This window comes from Ictalurus furcatus, chromosome 20 (genome assembly GCF_023375685.1).
Source record: "Ictalurus furcatus strain D&B chromosome 20, Billie_1.0, whole genome shotgun sequence".
NCBI lineage: Eukaryota > Metazoa > Chordata > Actinopteri > Siluriformes > Ictaluridae > Ictalurus > Ictalurus furcatus.
The window spans coordinates 15,438,428-15,455,702 of NC_071274.1; the positions used below are offsets into that span (position 1 = coordinate 15,438,428).

The 17,275-nt window shown below is 39.5% G+C and overlaps 1 protein-coding gene across 1 annotated transcript in view; it reads left to right on the forward strand.

Moving 5' to 3' along the window:
• The window catches only part of sema6ba (sema domain, transmembrane domain (TM), and cytoplasmic domain, (semaphorin) 6Ba), a 72,876-nt gene extending 56,878 nt beyond the window's left edge, over positions 1 to 15,998 (forward strand). Inside the window, exons 13-16 of the mRNA XM_053651027.1 lie at positions 817 to 957; positions 2,996 to 3,073; positions 3,159 to 3,217; positions 15,108 to 15,998. Coding sequence (XP_053507002.1) covers positions 817 to 957; positions 2,996 to 3,073; positions 3,159 to 3,217; positions 15,108 to 15,997 — 1,168 coding nt within the window. The 3' untranslated portion in view covers position 15,998. The remainder of the gene's footprint in view (positions 1 to 816; positions 958 to 2,995; positions 3,074 to 3,158; positions 3,218 to 15,107) is intronic.
• The last annotated feature ends 1,277 nt before the right edge of the window (positions 15,999 to 17,275 follow it).

A 17,275-nucleotide genomic window follows, 5' to 3' on the forward strand; every position in this document is an offset into this window, starting at 1 on the left:
GATTAAGACAATATTCTGATTCCCCAAATTCTGATTCCCACCTGTGGAATATGCCTGTTTTAATTGGAAATTTGTTGCATGTAAACACCTTATTCAGAAAATCCACTGAAATGAGATATATGCGCATGCTCAGTCCTCAAGGAATTGTGGGTGTTAACAGATGCTTAGCTGTAGGCTAGGTATTTAGGAATTGCAACTAAGACATACTTACAACAACCATGTATACAGGAATATTCCGATTCCTGTATGCATATAAATATCGCATTCGGAATGTGGCTGCAGCCCGAATATAGACCTTAAATGGTATTTGATGTGCATGTAAACATAGTCAGTAATAAATATTTTGCAGTGGATAGCGTTGCCACTGTACAACTCAAGGGTCCTCGGTTTGACCCGGAGCTTACTGTTTGTGTGGAGTGTCTCCCTGTGTCTGCATGGGCTTCCTCTTGGTTCACAGGTTTCCTTCCACTGTCCAAAAACATGCTGGTAGGCAGAATGGCTATGCTAAATTTCTCATAGGTGTTAATGAGTGTGTGTACATGGAGCATGGTGATGGACTGGCATCCCATCAGGGATGAATTCTCCCACCTTGTGCCCAGTGTTCTTGGAATAATTAATCCACCGCAACCCTGTACAGGATAAAGCGCTTACTGCAGATGATTGAATAAATGTTTAGGAATAGAGTTTTATCAGCGTTAGTATACTGTCGGCTTTATTAAGTTGTGCCGTTTTAGTGTTAATAACTTAGCGTAGCGTGATTGTGTTTCATGTTATGTGGTTTGTTTTTACATAAATCTTTTTCAATTTCGTGTGTAGGTGTGGCGATGATTCTGTCCAGGCACGCCAGCCGTTGTCTCTCACCCTGGACAGACAAAGTCATACTCTTTTGTTAGCTTTCCACTCTTGTGTGGTGAGGCTGCCTGTAGCCCGCTGCCAACTGCATTCCCGCTGTATGAAGTGAGTATACACACATACATGCTCTGCCTATCTCTCTCTCTCTCTCTCATACACACACACATACACACAACCTCACCCCCCATTTTATTTAATGTTCCAATTTTTCACTGTTCCACCAAAATAGCTTTTGCTTTATCAGCGTCTGAAATCCTACTGATCTGACCCCCATCACATTCACACACACATACACACACACACTCACACACATACTTTCTCTGGCATGTCCCTCTGGCATGTCCCTGCATGCCCCTGCAGTTTGGCGTAGGCCTGAACTAGTGTATTTGATCCACATTATTAATACATTCCATGCTGGTTAATCGCCTTTTAGCCGCTGTCTTACTGGTCTTTCTGCACAGCATGCTGGGAGATTACAAATTCAGTCATAATTCTTTATGTTTATACATAAAGTAGTATGCATGCACACATTTGCACACACAAACACATAATGTATTTAGCGCTATCTTTAGATGAGGCTTTAATTCACCTTGCGGTGAGGCAATACCTGTAGTATGGGTATGTGTGGGTGTGTGTGGATGGGCATGTTTTTAATATCTAACAGTTTTGACCTTTTGGGGACATTTGGCTGGTACCGACAAAGAAAACAGCTGCAGTTTTGTAAATAAGTTTATATATATATATATATATATATATATATATATATATATATATATATATATAAAAGTGGCAAATGGTTTCCTTATTGAGGTTAAGATTAGAGTAAGATTTAGATGTAGAACCCAGCCACATTAATAATTATGGCAATGGAACATGCCCACAAGGGGTGTCATTTACCAAGTTGGAGTGTTCACACAGTCGTTTTGGAAAAATGTTTATATCCTACTTGTGCTCCTGAGTGTGTGTAAATTTAAGCATAAACTAATGTAAACCTCGACCTGATTGACTTCAAATCATATAAAGGATTACTGCACTTTTATGTTAGATTATACTGTCAAGTTTAAATTGCTTATTTTGTAATTACATTTACAGCATTTAGCAGACACCCTTATCCAGAGTAACTTTAAGAAGGGCTTTGGAGTCTCTATCAAAAACACATCCTCATGCTAGTTCAATAGTTCAAAATTTTTAAAGAAAATTTTGTGAAACCCAGTTGTATATTATCGGCATTAATTAAAGAATATGAAAAATACAGAAAGTGAGCTAACACAAACCCATAAATTAAAACTCATTCAACTATAACAAAATAAATGATGGTGTATAAAAGAAGGATGGGCTGCTCTGTCTGTGCATAGACATAAACTATAAACAAATGACTCAGCTAAAGTAAGATTTAGCTCACGTCAGGCTGAAATCTGGCTTTTTTTTTTTTTTTTTTTTAGAATTTGGTTCTATTTGCCTATTTGCCACGGCATCTCTGTTTAATTCTGTGCAACACTTCCAGCATACTAAACTATTTTAAAATAGCAGTTTGCCTGGTGTGATTGATGTGCATGATCACCTGGGTACAGCAGATCTTTTTTCTCCTCCATTGTTATGGCACATCATGTCACCTCACTTAATTCAGACCTAATTCCTAATTTTGACTCTAGATTTTGCCCTTTCCAGGTGCTGTTACACTGCTAAATATTTTTATTGGTATAGAAGTGAGTCAAAATAACTTCCATTCTGCCTTTCTGACTTGTCTTTCACTTTAGTATTCATTTTGTACTCCCAGGTGTCTGTGTATTTGCTTTTATGGAGTTTTGTGTGTGTCACTACAAGCAAATGAGCTGTGTCAGGAACACACTTTGCACTTTATGTACAAAGAAACGCAACGTTTCTGAAACCTTTGTAAATCTGACAGAAAAGTTTAGTTCAGTTTGGTTTACACAAACATTTATGCACAACTTAAATAAAAGATTGATATATGAGGCACAAGGATAGTAAGACAAATGTGTGTGTGTCTGTGACATTTCTCAGTTACATTTGTCTGTGTTGCATTCAGTTGTTATAGTGTCATGTTTGCAGATAATGGCTAATACTTACTAGAGTTTATATTGGAGTTGCTATGGTGTGTGTGCGTGTGCATGTGTGTGTGTAGGAACTGTATCTCCTCTAGAGATCCTTACTGTGGCTGGACCAAAGGAAGCACATGTTCTCTCCTCAGACCTGGTACCAGGTGAGACTCAACACATCATAAATTGTCGTCTTCATAATTTCAGTTCTTGTTCATGTGTGTTTATTTATTTATTTTTTGTATGTAGACTACCATTTGTGCAGGACGTTGAGTATGGGAACACCACACATCTTGGAGACTGTGATGGTGAGTTGTTTCAGTTTGTCATAGTTTTTATTACACAGGACTGGATGATGTATTCCAAGCAGAGTGTGTTGGACTGTTCATACCACTTAATGGATTTGATCATCTGCATATGAAACAGTACATAACACACACAGTTAAATATTATTATACCACAGGAACTAACTTGTTTCACATTCCACGACATTAATTGTAACTACAAATGGATAAAATGTATTACGTGTCATTCTTTTTAATTGTCTCAATTAGTTAGTGCTAGCAAATTGTTGTGGTCTAAGAGGAATAAACATGAGATGCACTGTTAAAGGAAAATAATCCATGGTGGAAACAGTAACACACCTCATCACACTACCCCATCATTGATTATTTTTCTGTAACAGCACACCCTATCATGTTTTATTCCTTACTTATCTTTGCAAGGTTTAACTCAGAATGTACATAAGTAGGTCATACGATCGCTCCTCATATCCAAACAAACACACAATTCCCACTTTGCCCCTGTTCATCCTGTCCGCCTTTTGCTAGATGAAGCTGCACTGCACAAGCCTTTTTACCACTGACAACAGTCTGTAGCAAGATGGATTAACCACTCTCGGGGGAAGAGAGAGAAACAGAGAGAGAGACAGACAGAGCGAGATAGAAAATGACGAACAAAAGTGTAAGAGTGCGAATGTTAAGCTACAGAGTAAAAGTTTAGTAACAGTGGGAAAAGTTACATGAAAAATCACAGAGAGAACAGGTTAAAGTAGTTTTCATTGAACTCAGTAAACAGTCAGGCTGTAACAATGAATTTCACTTTTTGAATACTCTTTAAAATGTTTTCTAAGGCAAAAAGGGAAAAAACATCCACATTCAAATGTTTCAAATCCCCTGTTTTACTATTAGTTATGTCTCTTTTAATGTTATACAATATGCAGTGAGCTCATATAGTTACTAGGAAGTGTGTGTGTGTTGCATTGAATTCCATTGTGAAAGTTAAATGGTAAATGGTCTGCACTTATATAGCACTTTTTTAACCGTAGCGGTTCTACAAAGCACTTTACACTGTTTCTCATTCAGGTTAGTTAAAGAAGATGGTGGTGGAGGAAATATGTAAAATCCAGTTCAATATCAGCAATGAGAAACATCACTACATGATGATTATATATATATATATATATATATATATATATATATATATATATATATATATATATATATATATCGAATCGAAGAGTATAATATTGCCTCTGCACATTCTTCTTTGCTTATGAAAATGACTACAAAATTGACTACATTACGATTGTAGACAGTACAGGGATATTACATGTTTTTAGTAGTGCAGGAAAGAAAACTGGACCACTGCCAGCAACAAAGGCAGCATACTGCAAAGCCCAGCAGAATGTTCTCTTATAAGTTTTCTTCTCAGCTTTTGCTGTCATGGCATAGTGATGGATTAAACCAGCTGCTAACTCTTGTAGAAAGTATACATGCTCAATGGCTCATATTCAAAACCCAGTGATCTATAATAAAAAAAAAATAATAATAAAAGAATATTGAGGCATAGAAAGCAATGATGCCTTAAAGGAATCAAACCGACCCAGTTTACCATAACCCTCTATGCACACCCCAGCCACGGATCTACCCATGATACCTAAGAGTAAAGCTTTTTAACAAACTGTGTGACTAACAAATAGAGTTAAAGCATGAAACTGAGCCTGATTCCTTACCAGTAAGTTTTCCCCTACTAAGTTATTGCACAGCTGGGGTAAGGGGGATATGTGGAAAACAGGGAACAACTCTGTCCACTGCTGTGGTTTTAGTTATTCTAGGTACTAATAAAGAACCTGCACCTTTTGATCAAAGCAGGATGTAGTGGATCATAATAGACCAAATGTTTTCTCAGATCCTGTGGATGAGACCATTCAGTGTTTATAGGTCATTAGTAGTCTTTTATAATCAATGGCACCAATATTGTTTTGCTAAAATAGAAAGAAAGTCAAGAAGGTGTTACAGTGATCCAAACTAGGGGTGATAAAAAATTAACTACTTGGTTTTTTTTTTAAGCTAGAGATTTAATAGCACTGTGTTGTAGCTGAAATAATTTTACAAGCAATATTAGCATTGTGCTATAGGTTATATTTATATTATATTAACACACCATGCTGACAGTGCTGGGATTTCTACCTTTCTACCGACTTTCTGTTTAGACCACACCCACTTAGGGTTTAAATCCGAATACAGATTAATATTTGGAACACTAAAGAGTGTTCTGTTACTCCCCTAATATGTACCATAGACATTGTCTTCAGTCTTCTGTAAGGAAAACACAGATGAGTTGATGTTGTTTTTACAAATGCATATAAAGCCTAAATTCCGATTCAAATGTGCTTTCAAAAATACAAGCTGCACAAAGCTTCTCTCCGTTAGGCCTTGTCCCTGCATGCCAGGTTTGAATTGTGAATTCCAAATCCATCGCAGCTTTCCGAATTGTCTCAGCATTCTGAGATGAGTTCTAGAAGTGGAACAGGACAGCAGCAGGGTTTCCTATGCAGAGCTTTGAGGGCACTTGAGCAGAAGGGCGTAACTGGTTTTCATGCTAGCCCTGCCGAGGTGATTATAGAGCTGAGAAAATCTTCCCAGCAGTTGGGACTCCTCTGATCAGCAAGACACAGAAACTTTCCTACTTTATTCTCAGCAAACTAAAACATCTGCCTTCAAAGCTTAAAATGTTCAACCTTAGAATCTTATTTTACATTATTACTTCAGGTAACATTTTAAGTAATGGCAAATGCAGATAAAATGCCCTCTTGTACACTGTACAGTACTTTACCACTGACTTGCACATAAGACACTTAATGTGTATGTAGTTGGAAAAATGTTAACAATGAATGAATTTTGAGTCAAATTTATGTGACTGAGAAATGATCACTGACTTTGAAAGCACTTTGACCTTGCCCTTACAGAAAAATCATATACAATTTCACTTGTGATCATGTGTTTTTCACCGATCAGCCATAAAATTGAAAACACTGAACGGTGAAGTGAAGAACATTGATTGTCTCATTGCAGATGGCACCTGTCAAGGAGTGGGATATATTAGGCAGCAAGTTAACAGTGAGTTTTCGAAGTTGATGTGTTGGAAGAAGGAAAAATGTGGAAGTGTAAGGATCTGAGCAACTTTGCCCAGGGCGAAATTGTGATGGCTAGACGAATGGGTCAGAGCATCTCCAAAACGGCAAGTCTTGTGGGCTGTTCCCGGTATGCAGTGGTTACCTACCTGAAGTGGTCCAAGGAAAGACAATCGGTCAACTGGTGACAGGATCATGGGTACCCAAGGCTCACTGATGTGTGGGGAGCGAAGGCTAGCCCATCTGGTCCGATCCCACAGAAGAGCTACTGTAGCATAAATTGCTGAAACAATTAATACTGGCTATGATAGAAAGGTGTCAGTACACACAGTGCATTGCAGATTGGGGCTGCCTAGTCCAGACCGGTCAGAGTTCTGACCCCTGTCTACTGCCGAAAGCACAATACAGTAGTCATCTGAGCATCAGAACTGGACCATGGAGTAATGGAAGAAGGTGGCCTGGTCTAATGAATCATGTGGATGGCTGGGTGCATGTGCGTTGCTTACCTGGGGAAAAGATGGCACCAGGATGCACTGTGGAAGAAGGCAAGTCAGAGGCAGTGCGATGCTCTTGGCAATGTTTGGCTGAGAAATCTTGGGTCCTGGCATTACTGGCGTTACTTTGACATGTACCACCTACCTAAACATTGTTGCGGACCAAGTGCACCCCTTCATGGCATTGGTACTCCCTAATGGCAGTGGCCTCTTTCAGCAAGATAATGCGCTCTGATACACTACAAATATTGTTCAGGAACGGTTTGAGGGGCATGACAAAGAATTTAAGGTGTTGACTTGGCCTCCAAATTCCCCAGATCTAAATCCAATCGAGCATCTGTGGGATGTGCTGGACAAAAAAGTTCGATCCATGGAGGCCCCACCTCGCAACTTACAGGACTTAAAGGATCTGCTGCTAAAGTCTTGGTGCCAGATACCACAGCACACCTTCAGAAGTCTTGTGAAGTCCATGCCTTGCAATATTAGGCTGGTGGTTTCACTATGTTATACCCTGAAACTTTGCACACAATCTCACATGAATAACACGTTGTCACGTGAAAAGGAGCAACAACCATATGCCCTAAAGATGATATGTAAACAAACGATATGTAATATGAAAACAAACGAATCCTAAAATTCACATGTGAATCCTGATCATATGCCATTCATGTAACTTTTCTGTAAGGGTTAAAATACTACATTTAAGTACCATGATAACCAACAACATGGTAGGAAAAAAATTATTTTTGTGAATGTAAGAGGTAAGTTTAAATATGGTATAAATGCCACTTCATTTTAATGAATAAATTTACAAACAACAACCACAATGATTCATGTAGTTATTTTACACAGACTGTCATGTGGATATAGTGATTCTGAAGCCATAAATATGAGGCTCGAAACTTCTACAGAAATAGTAAAACAAACAGCAAAGGGATTTGATTTTGTTAGTAATTATTATTATTAAATAATTATAAGCAAATCTCGTACCAGCATATGATGTACTTATTTGAGCACTGTTTGCAGATTTAGTGTTTAATACAAGCAATGTCAAAATAAATGAAAAAGTTAATGGCCCAGGTTATTAAGGCTATAGACTATGGCTCCATTATAACTATTCTATAATGGATGCTGTCTTAGACAGAACCATAAATGTGAATTAAGTGGGAGTGTTTGGTTTTTTTAATCAGTTGCTCTGCCTTTATACACAAAAGGAGGATGATAAACAAGGAGCAATCTCCGTGCTTATGAGCTCCGTTCCTTAGGAGTACTTATTTAGCTCCCTTATTTAGAATTGATTTTTAAATCCGCCTATTGGTTTTTAAAGCTCTTAATAGCATAGCAGATTCATACAGCAGATTCATGCCAGGCAGCGTATGTTCTAAATTAAGTTTTACGGTCATAAATGCTGGCTTTCTGAGTATCCCAAAAGTTGAACAAAGCAGAAAAGTGGGCTGTCATGATCGTATTTACCTTACTACTTGCAGCATTTTAGCATTCTATCCCATTTTAATATCTTAATTATTATTCAAACACTAGTTTCTTATTGTTCATTACACAAACCTCACAGTGCTCAAATCTGAATCGTTGAATCTGTTGAATGCTCAAATCTGACTGATCAGTAGGTGTTGATTTAATTTCTTATGACAGTACCTCTGACAATAGTGCGAGCTGCAAGGTTTATATCGTGCTCATTCTAATATGTTATCATTTATATAATTTCAACTTACACAGCGATTTGTATTTCAGACGTGCCACATAAACGGATTAAAATATGTGTAATTGTCGATATAGTGAAGTTTTCTGTGAGAAGATGTTTATTTGGCATTTATAGAAGGAGTCAGCACTTTATAACAGTAAGAGGTAAAGCTGTTCTTTTAAGTTTCCCAACACAGGAACGTCTTCAGGATGGAGGCCTTTTCAGTTTATCAGTAACACGACAAGCTGTATTTTTTGTCTTGTTCACTTAAAGAGAGGGAATAAATAGAGGCTGGTAAGGGAAGAAAAGTTTATAGCTGTTATAAAATAAGCGATAACAGGAACTTGTTTCATGGATGTTCCAGAATGTTGGGCTTCATTTATGAAATTGGATATGAATGAATTTATGTGTTCATCGTTAGCAGGAGCATTCATGGTACTCATGAAAATCTGGTTGACTCAGAAAATCATTCGCATCCTATGAGAGCGTCTGAGTTTGTCAAATTGTGTAATTAGTATATACAGTGGTGCTTGAAAGTTTGTGAACCCTTTAGAAAGAGAACCCAATTAAACAAATGAGACAAAAATATAATACTTGGTCATTTATTTATTGAGGAAAATGATCCAATATTACTATATATTACGTATCTGTGAGTGGCAAAAGTATGTGAAGCTGTGCCTTCAGTATCTGGTGTGACCCTCTTGTGCAGCAATAACTGCAACTAAATGTGTCTGTTAAGTGTTGATCAGTCTTGCACATTGGCTTGGGGGAATTTTAGCCCATTCCTCAGTATAGAACAGCTTCAACTCTGGGATGTTGAATGTTTCCTCACATGACCTGCTTGCTTGGGATCCTTCCACAACATTTCTCTTGAATGAAGGTCAGGATTTTGACTTGGCCATTCCAAAACATTAACTTTATTCTTCCTTAACCCTCCTATTATGTTATGGGTCAATTTGACCAATTTCCACATTTGAGATGTCTGAAATACTGGTTAATCTCTCTTTTTCTCTTTGACTTTTCCTCATTTAGAATCATGAACTCATATACAAATGCTTCTTCTTTTTGTGGTCTCGGACAAGCCATAAGAAAGGTTTACTGTTCTAAGCTGTTGTTTGCTGTTTTTAAAACTGTGGAAGTTTCCTCACATGACCAGCTTGCTTTGGGTCCCTCCACAACATTTCTATTGAATGAAGGTCAGGATTTTGACTTAACCATTCCAAAACATTAACTTTACTCTTCTTTTACCCTCCTATTATTTTATGGGTCAATTTGACCAACGTATAAGAGGAATAAAAGACTTTGGGATTTGTGTTGTTATTGGAAAATAATCAACTTTGGGATAGTAATCACACATCCACATTTGGTACGTTTACATGGACAGCAATATTCCAATATTAACCTGATTACGACAATACTCTGTTTAAGAAACTACCATGTAAACAGTAATTATTGATTACCTTAATCCGGTAAACACAAATGGAATTAAGACATGTGGAGTATTCCTATTTTAGTCACTCTATAGACATTCTATTTATGAATTCTATAGACATGTACACACATTAATCACACTATTAACGTTGTGTGGGAGTTTTCACCGCATTGTGCGACAGGACACACACACATGGCAGCACTCAAACGTCTGACGGCAAACAAGAGAGCATGGCTACGTCCGAAACCGCACACTTACCTACTACATAGTATAGTGTAGATGCACTTCGGCTACTATATAGTAGGTAAGTACGTGGTTTGGGACGCAGCTCATGGCTTCAAGCAGTCGTCTATTCGCACGTATAGCATGACAAATAATTAACTGCACGTGAAGCTTTTGTGAAATTAAAAATAAAAACACCGAAAACTGTACACAGTACCATAACGAAGACCAACTGTATGTTGATAAGTGAAATTCTGGAGGGAACGTCGGACGGCGTGGCGTGGGGATGTAATGACGTGTGCAGTTAATCGATCTATGTTGTGTAACATGTAAAACGGTACCATGAAAAGAATATTCTAAAATCAACTCATGTAAACACCTTAACCAGAATATTCTCTTATTCAGAATAAGGTCAATAATTAGATTACTGCTGTCCATGTAAACTTAGTCATTGTTGATAGAAAAATTGTGAAAGAAAAGCATGCCCCAGTTGTGTTTTATTCCTTATATATCAAGTTTTATTTTATTAATGTTATTCACTATATTTAATTTTTCATTGATTGTAAATTTAAAAAATAGAGGGAGTTTGATTAGGGAAGAATTGAGCTGTGTAATGTGAAGATGCACCAGGTCTGGGATTGAAAAGCCTATTAGAATAAGCAAAGCAATAAAGTACAGCTTAAGGACACTAAATGTTTAACACAAGATGTGGATTGCCAGCTCACTGTAGCATTTAGCAAATGCACTTCATTTCATTTTCTTGCCTTGCATTCGTATAAGCCTCTTAATTTTATCAGACAGCTGTACCTCGGCACAGACAGGAAGAGAAATAATGGACCAATATAAAATATAAAATAATATTAGGTCTAATAGTCCAACGTTCATAAACTGAAAGAAGTCAGGGTTGAAAAGCCATTATTTTTAGATTGTAATATGGTTTTCTCCAGAAGTCATTTTCATTTTAAATGTTGAAAATATAATTGGACAGCATATGTTATTACTTTGAGAGGGCCTAGTGCTGTTAAAGCCCAAAGCGATTGTGTCTGAATAATGGTAGGAGCATATCCATTAAGACTGTGAAGCACCTTGTACTTAATAAATCATAATAAATCTTGACACTGTCAAGGAAAAGGACAAGCAACAAAACAATATCTTACATGAAAATGAAAGATTTATTTTACACCCCTTCTAGCAATGGGAATAATAACACATTTTTCATTTGAGTCCAAACTTAAGCAAAGCTAGAGGCATGAAGTTCATGTCCATGACCTAGAGCAAACCCACATCAGCCTTGCTTCTGTCCTGGAGGCTCCGACAGCCATGGAAATGCTGCGGCCTAAGCATGGCCACCTCTCTGGCTGTATAACCTGATTTATGGGGATGATGTGGAGTCTGCCCTGCCATTAAAGCGTCATAATATATAAGATACAGTGGAGTCTCAGCACGCATAGCTGTCCTTGTGGCCTCTGCACATCAAAGAGCAGCCTCACTTCAAAGAGTCGCCGTGTCCATGACCTCCAACATGGGCTGAGAAGCGAGATGTAGTTCTCTCGAGTGTGGTTCTCGATGTTGCCTAATGTCGAAAAAGGGGGTTTTAGACTTTAAGAACAGATGCAGCAAGACAATGGTTTCAGCTTCTATAACTGATCATAAGCGGTGGTGTCTTTTCCAATTTCAAACCTGTTTCTTTTCCTCTTTTGTTCGTTTTGTCAAAGGGAAAAAAAACGTCTTTGAGGTTCTTGAAAACTCGTGTCCTTTTATCCTTCGATAACCAAGTGACGCAGTACCAAGAGCGGTGTTAAAAGTGAAGTAAAAAAAAAAACTTTTTGAGAGAGAGGTGTGCAGCTGGACAGAATGACAATAAGAGCGACTGAGTGAGTTTTATGTAATGCTCTGTTGACTCTTAGTGTGCTTCAGCTGCTCCCAAAGAGCTATATTGTGAAGAGAGGCCTCTGACTAAGGTGAAGAGGAAGGTGATGATGGTTGAAGGTACTTGAGAGTGGTGAGAGACAGCAACAAAGAAGCAGGAGTGTGAAGAGATAATATAAACCCAGAATCATACTCGGATAGCTCTCTACTCTCAAATGAAAGTGTTTATTTGTGGCCGACTGGAGTTAATTTAGAGTTCATTCAACAGCGGGAACATTTCTTTGTAGCATTATACATGCCCTGCTATTCTTCATATAGATATCTTTCCCCCATACCATCCATTTTGTAGATTGCACTCTGTGTGGGTGTCTGTGTGTACTATCACTGCACTAACCTCTGTGACAGTTTTCTCTCACACAGTCTCTACATTTCATATAATCCTCACAAAATATAATTTCTTGAAGTTTTATTGGTATTATGTGTTCTCTGAATCGATAACAGGTGCACACTGCGGCAGGGCAGAAGTCAAAAGCCATCGGCAGGCAGGGTGTGTGATAATGGGATTCAGAATAGAAACTCAGCCATGCCGTATAGCTTCTCATTTCTAAGGCTGTCAGACCAGAGAGCCCACACACGCACACACACACACAGACATGCTTACGCACACACACGCACACACTCAAGGTATAGGAGAAGCAGGACTGAGCAAGGGGAGAAGAATAGATAAGAGATTGAGAAAATGGTGGCGAAAATCAAGGACATCCCACAGGACGGCAGAGAGTAGAGATTACAGGAAATGCCAGAGAGAGAGAAAGAGAGAGAGAGAGAGAGAGAGAGAGAGGCAAGGACAGAGGAAATGAAAAGGAACCTGAAATCTATAAGCATAATTTTAATGCTTCATTATTACATTTCAGTATTGTGAACATACACTGAAGTGTTGATCTTTTCAATTCGTTTTCAGAATGATCTGAGAACGATTCATAGAAATGATAACAAATAAGGGCAATTTTCTTTACCACACAAAAATAGCAAGATTTCTGGGTGTTTAGTTGCAGACTGATTAACAATTTAAGATCCAGCACTTGTTTTTCAAGGCTCTAATCCACGCTGTGAAATGGGACATGTCTCTGATAATGCGTTCTCCTCATGAGTGCACTGACATGCTCCTGCATAGTTCTTGACTCTATATAACTGATCACTTGAACAGAAATTTCAAGTCACTTGATAGATGGAGTTTGCATTGCCAGCTGTCTAAATAAAGCAGTGTGATTGCTAAGTCAATATTTCTCACGGTTGATTGCTTTTTAATTGGTAATCTTCTAAAGGTTAAGGAAGTCAGTATTTTGCTGAAGCGCCACTAATGCTGACATTTTCATAAAAGCTGTGAAAACCATACTTACCTCTCTCTAAACTCTTTTAGCAGGTAATACTTAGAGATACTGACAAATGTATTTTTTCACATTGTAGCTCCTAGGGAACAGTGTTATTGTTATGTAACATGTTGCATACAGGTCATACCAGAGTTCTTGGGAAATGGATGATTACACTGTTGTAACAAATTGAGGAGTTTGAATATAACCTTCATGTTCTCTTTATACTTGATTTGAATTTACTGCTGACCCAGACCGTGTCTCTTGAATTTATAGTACAAAACTTATATTTATATATATATATATATATATATATATATATATATACCTGTGCCTATTGTAGCTTCAGATTCCTGTTCTTGAGTGACAGAAGTGGAACCTGATGTGGTTTTCCGTTGTTGTATTCCATCCACCTCATGGTTAGGCTTGATGTGTATTTTGAGATGCTTTTCTGCTCACCACGGTTGTAAACACTGATTATTCGAGTTACTATTTCCTTCTTATCAGCTTACTCCAGTCTGGCCACTCTCCACTGACATCTTAACAAGATGTTTCCACCTGCAAAAGTGCCACTCACATGGATGTTATTTGTTTTTTTACACCATTCTGTGTAAACTCTAGAGACTGTGTGAAAATCTTAGGATAACCGCAGTTTCTGAAATGCTCAAACCAACCCGTCTGGCATCAACAACCATGCCACAGACACATTTTTTCCCCATTCTGATGTTTGATGTGAATATTAACTGAAGCTCTTGAGTTTTATCTGCATGATTGTATGCATTGCACTGCTGCCACATGATTGACTGATTGGATAACTGCATAAATAAGCAGGGGTACAGGTGTTCCTAATAAAGTACCTATATAATGTATATACATACTTCATAAGCAGTTTAAACTTTGTCTGTTACTGTTACATGCAAAGATCTTATTGGCAGTTCTAATGAATTCTGAATGAAGAATTTCTGTTTATATTTACGGCAGAAAATCTCCGCATTATCAAGTTACATATAATCTAAATGTGTACATACAATACAAATGTAACTGAAACATATGCACATGTGAGCTGCATTTAGGGTTCACATTACTGTAACAAAAGAAGATCAAAATCCTGCCACAAGTAGTGAACCATAGCTTCGCATGTTAACCCTTTGTAAATGCCAGTCTTGGTATCACTGAAGAAGAATTTGTGTCTGACATTATTGTGTCTTGCATTATTAGTTGGATACTGATTCCACTTCCTATCCAACCATGAATAAAAAAAATATATAATTTTTTTTTTACAATGTGTAACTTTGTTCTCCCACAAGACCATTTGCATGGCAATTTTTCTTCTATTTAATGGATTATTAAACACCTTTTTTCCTATCTATCAGTCTATTCCTGTCTATCAGTCTATTCCAATTTAGATCTATAATTATGTTATTAATCAGTTTAATTATTACCGGATTATCAGGCTGCATTTAAACATGGCTAATGTTCATGAAAACAGTCACACAAAAAACTCCTGTATGCTTTTTAATGCAAATGGAGGAAACATGGTAGGGGCTAAAATATGTTTTTGAGCCTCCATTTTGGAAAGTCATTTTTATGCTGTTCTTAGTTTTCATAAAAAAAATTAAGATGGGTCATTCTGACATTAATTAAGCGTAAAGGTTAATGCAGTTGTTTCTCCTGTCTGTCTCCTTCCCCCTCTGCAGGTCTGCTGCATGAGAGTTTTACAGACGAGCCAGAGAGCCTTGTGACCCTGAACCTGCTGGTGGTGGCAGCTGTTTCAGCGTTCTCCACTGGGGCGGCACTCTCTGGCTTGGCCGTGTGCTGGATTATGAGCCAGAAGCACCGTCATTGCTCTCGAAGTGAATCTTCCTCCTCGGGCAGCCAGCGGAAGAGCGAAAAGGAGCGCAGCATGCTGGGCCCAAGCACCAGTGGCTCAGTGCTGAGTGTGACAGATCGGCCTCGCCCTCAGGGTGAAACGCTCTTTGTGATGCCCAACGGTTGGACGAAAGCTGGTGATCTGGACCCGGGACTGCTGCCTACACCTGAACAGACTCCACTGCAGCAGAAACGCCCAGCGCCCTCACTCCGTCTCTCTGACTCAGGCTCCGGCTGGGACCAGAGCCAGACCTTCCTGAACTCGGTAGGCACCCAGTGTCCTCCCCCACCACCCTCTGCCATCTTCCTCAGTTCTAAGCTCCTTGGCGACAGGCGGCATGAAGATGTCATCGAGCGCCAGCGATATGTTTCTCTCTCCAAGTACCGTGAGCATGGAACACGCCCAGGCACACTGCTGCGCAAATCAGCGGGCGACTACAACTACCCAATGACGCCTCAGGACTCGCCTGACAGGAGGCGGGTGGTGTCGGCACCCAGCACGCAGATGGAGTACACTGGCGAGGCTCTGCGCTGGACCCATGAGAACTACGTCTTCCATGCCGTTCCGACCCCAGGACACCGCTACACCGCAGGCACAGGGCATCCAGCAAGCCTCGCCCGCACTGTTCTGCACGGCTCTCGTGGCCTCATGGACCTTGCGGATTTCAGCCATCTGCTGGGCAAGGGAGGCAACGAGCGTGCTCCTTCAGGCCAGTGAAGAACACAGAAAAGAAAAGGTCTGCAAAAAAGAAGGAAGCAGTGAAGGAGAAAACGTGCGGAGCGTAGAGCTTCAGAGCTACTGCAGGGCCAGCAGGATCTGGCCAACATCTTTCTGTTTTTCTCCAATTTTCTTGCTGTCTCTCTCTCCCCTCTCTTTCAAAGCTCCTTTCCGATCTTGTCTGGATCCCTCTGTCATGCTATGATCAATCACTGGAAATGGAAATGGCCTCCTCTCTGGCTCATAGCTGAAGTTCCTGCAGAGGAGTTCAAGCCAACACCACCCCCCATCCTCCCCCTCCCCCCACCCCCCACACACACCCATACATACAAACACTCATTCATACAGCTTCCTCAGTCCACCCTCGCAGTCTTGCAACAGTATGTCTTAACACACCGCAGGTCCTTCATCAGAAGCAAGGGTACAGCAACAAACTGCAGCATTTGTGACTGCAGCAGCACTAATGACGTCCATATCTATTCCCAAACACACATAGTTCTCTCTCTATCTCTCTTTCTTTCTCTCTCGCTCATCATTTAGAGAATGTGCTGGCGTGTTCTCGTTCACTAGGGATTTCTGAGCTGCTGGTTGTAATAAAACATTTTCAGCGAGGGTCGGCAGAGACAGCGCGGAGGCATCGATTCCCACTGCAGTCTAGCCGTGGCGTATACCTCAGCCTATCCCATTTTCTTTGGTTTTATACATTGCTTTTTGTTTTACAGTGTTGAACTCACTTAAGTAGCATCACCACTCCTGACCCAATGACGCAGTGCCACACATCAGCAGTATTCACGCTGGCAGGGCATATAGAATAAGAGGGGAGCAGTCCATCTCCTCGACTGCACATGCAAGCGTTCTTGTTTTCAGAGTGGAAAATACAGGAGAGAGGACGAGTGCGGTTCATCCGCTAACTCTGGTTTTTCTATGAGGCTAGGCTACAGAGGGACAGAGAGTGAACGAGAGAGCAAGGAAGGAAGACAGCGAGACAACACACAGAGACTGATAAAAATGGAAGAAGTGCAGAATTTAAAGCAATTTTTCCCAAGCAGAGGAAAGAAACCCTCTGAAAGTCAATGAGGTGTTTGAACTCCCAAATGTTTTACGTTTCTGTGTACAGTTGTACAGTGAATTACCTGCGCTGAAATGGACTGTGGACAGAAACGAAACTGTCCTAAAGAAATAGCAGTGTTGACCTTCAAATGAATGCTCATATGGTCACTACATAGACTACATAGATATATTCGCTGTGCAGAGTTTAGCTACGCAGCTGAGAGAAGG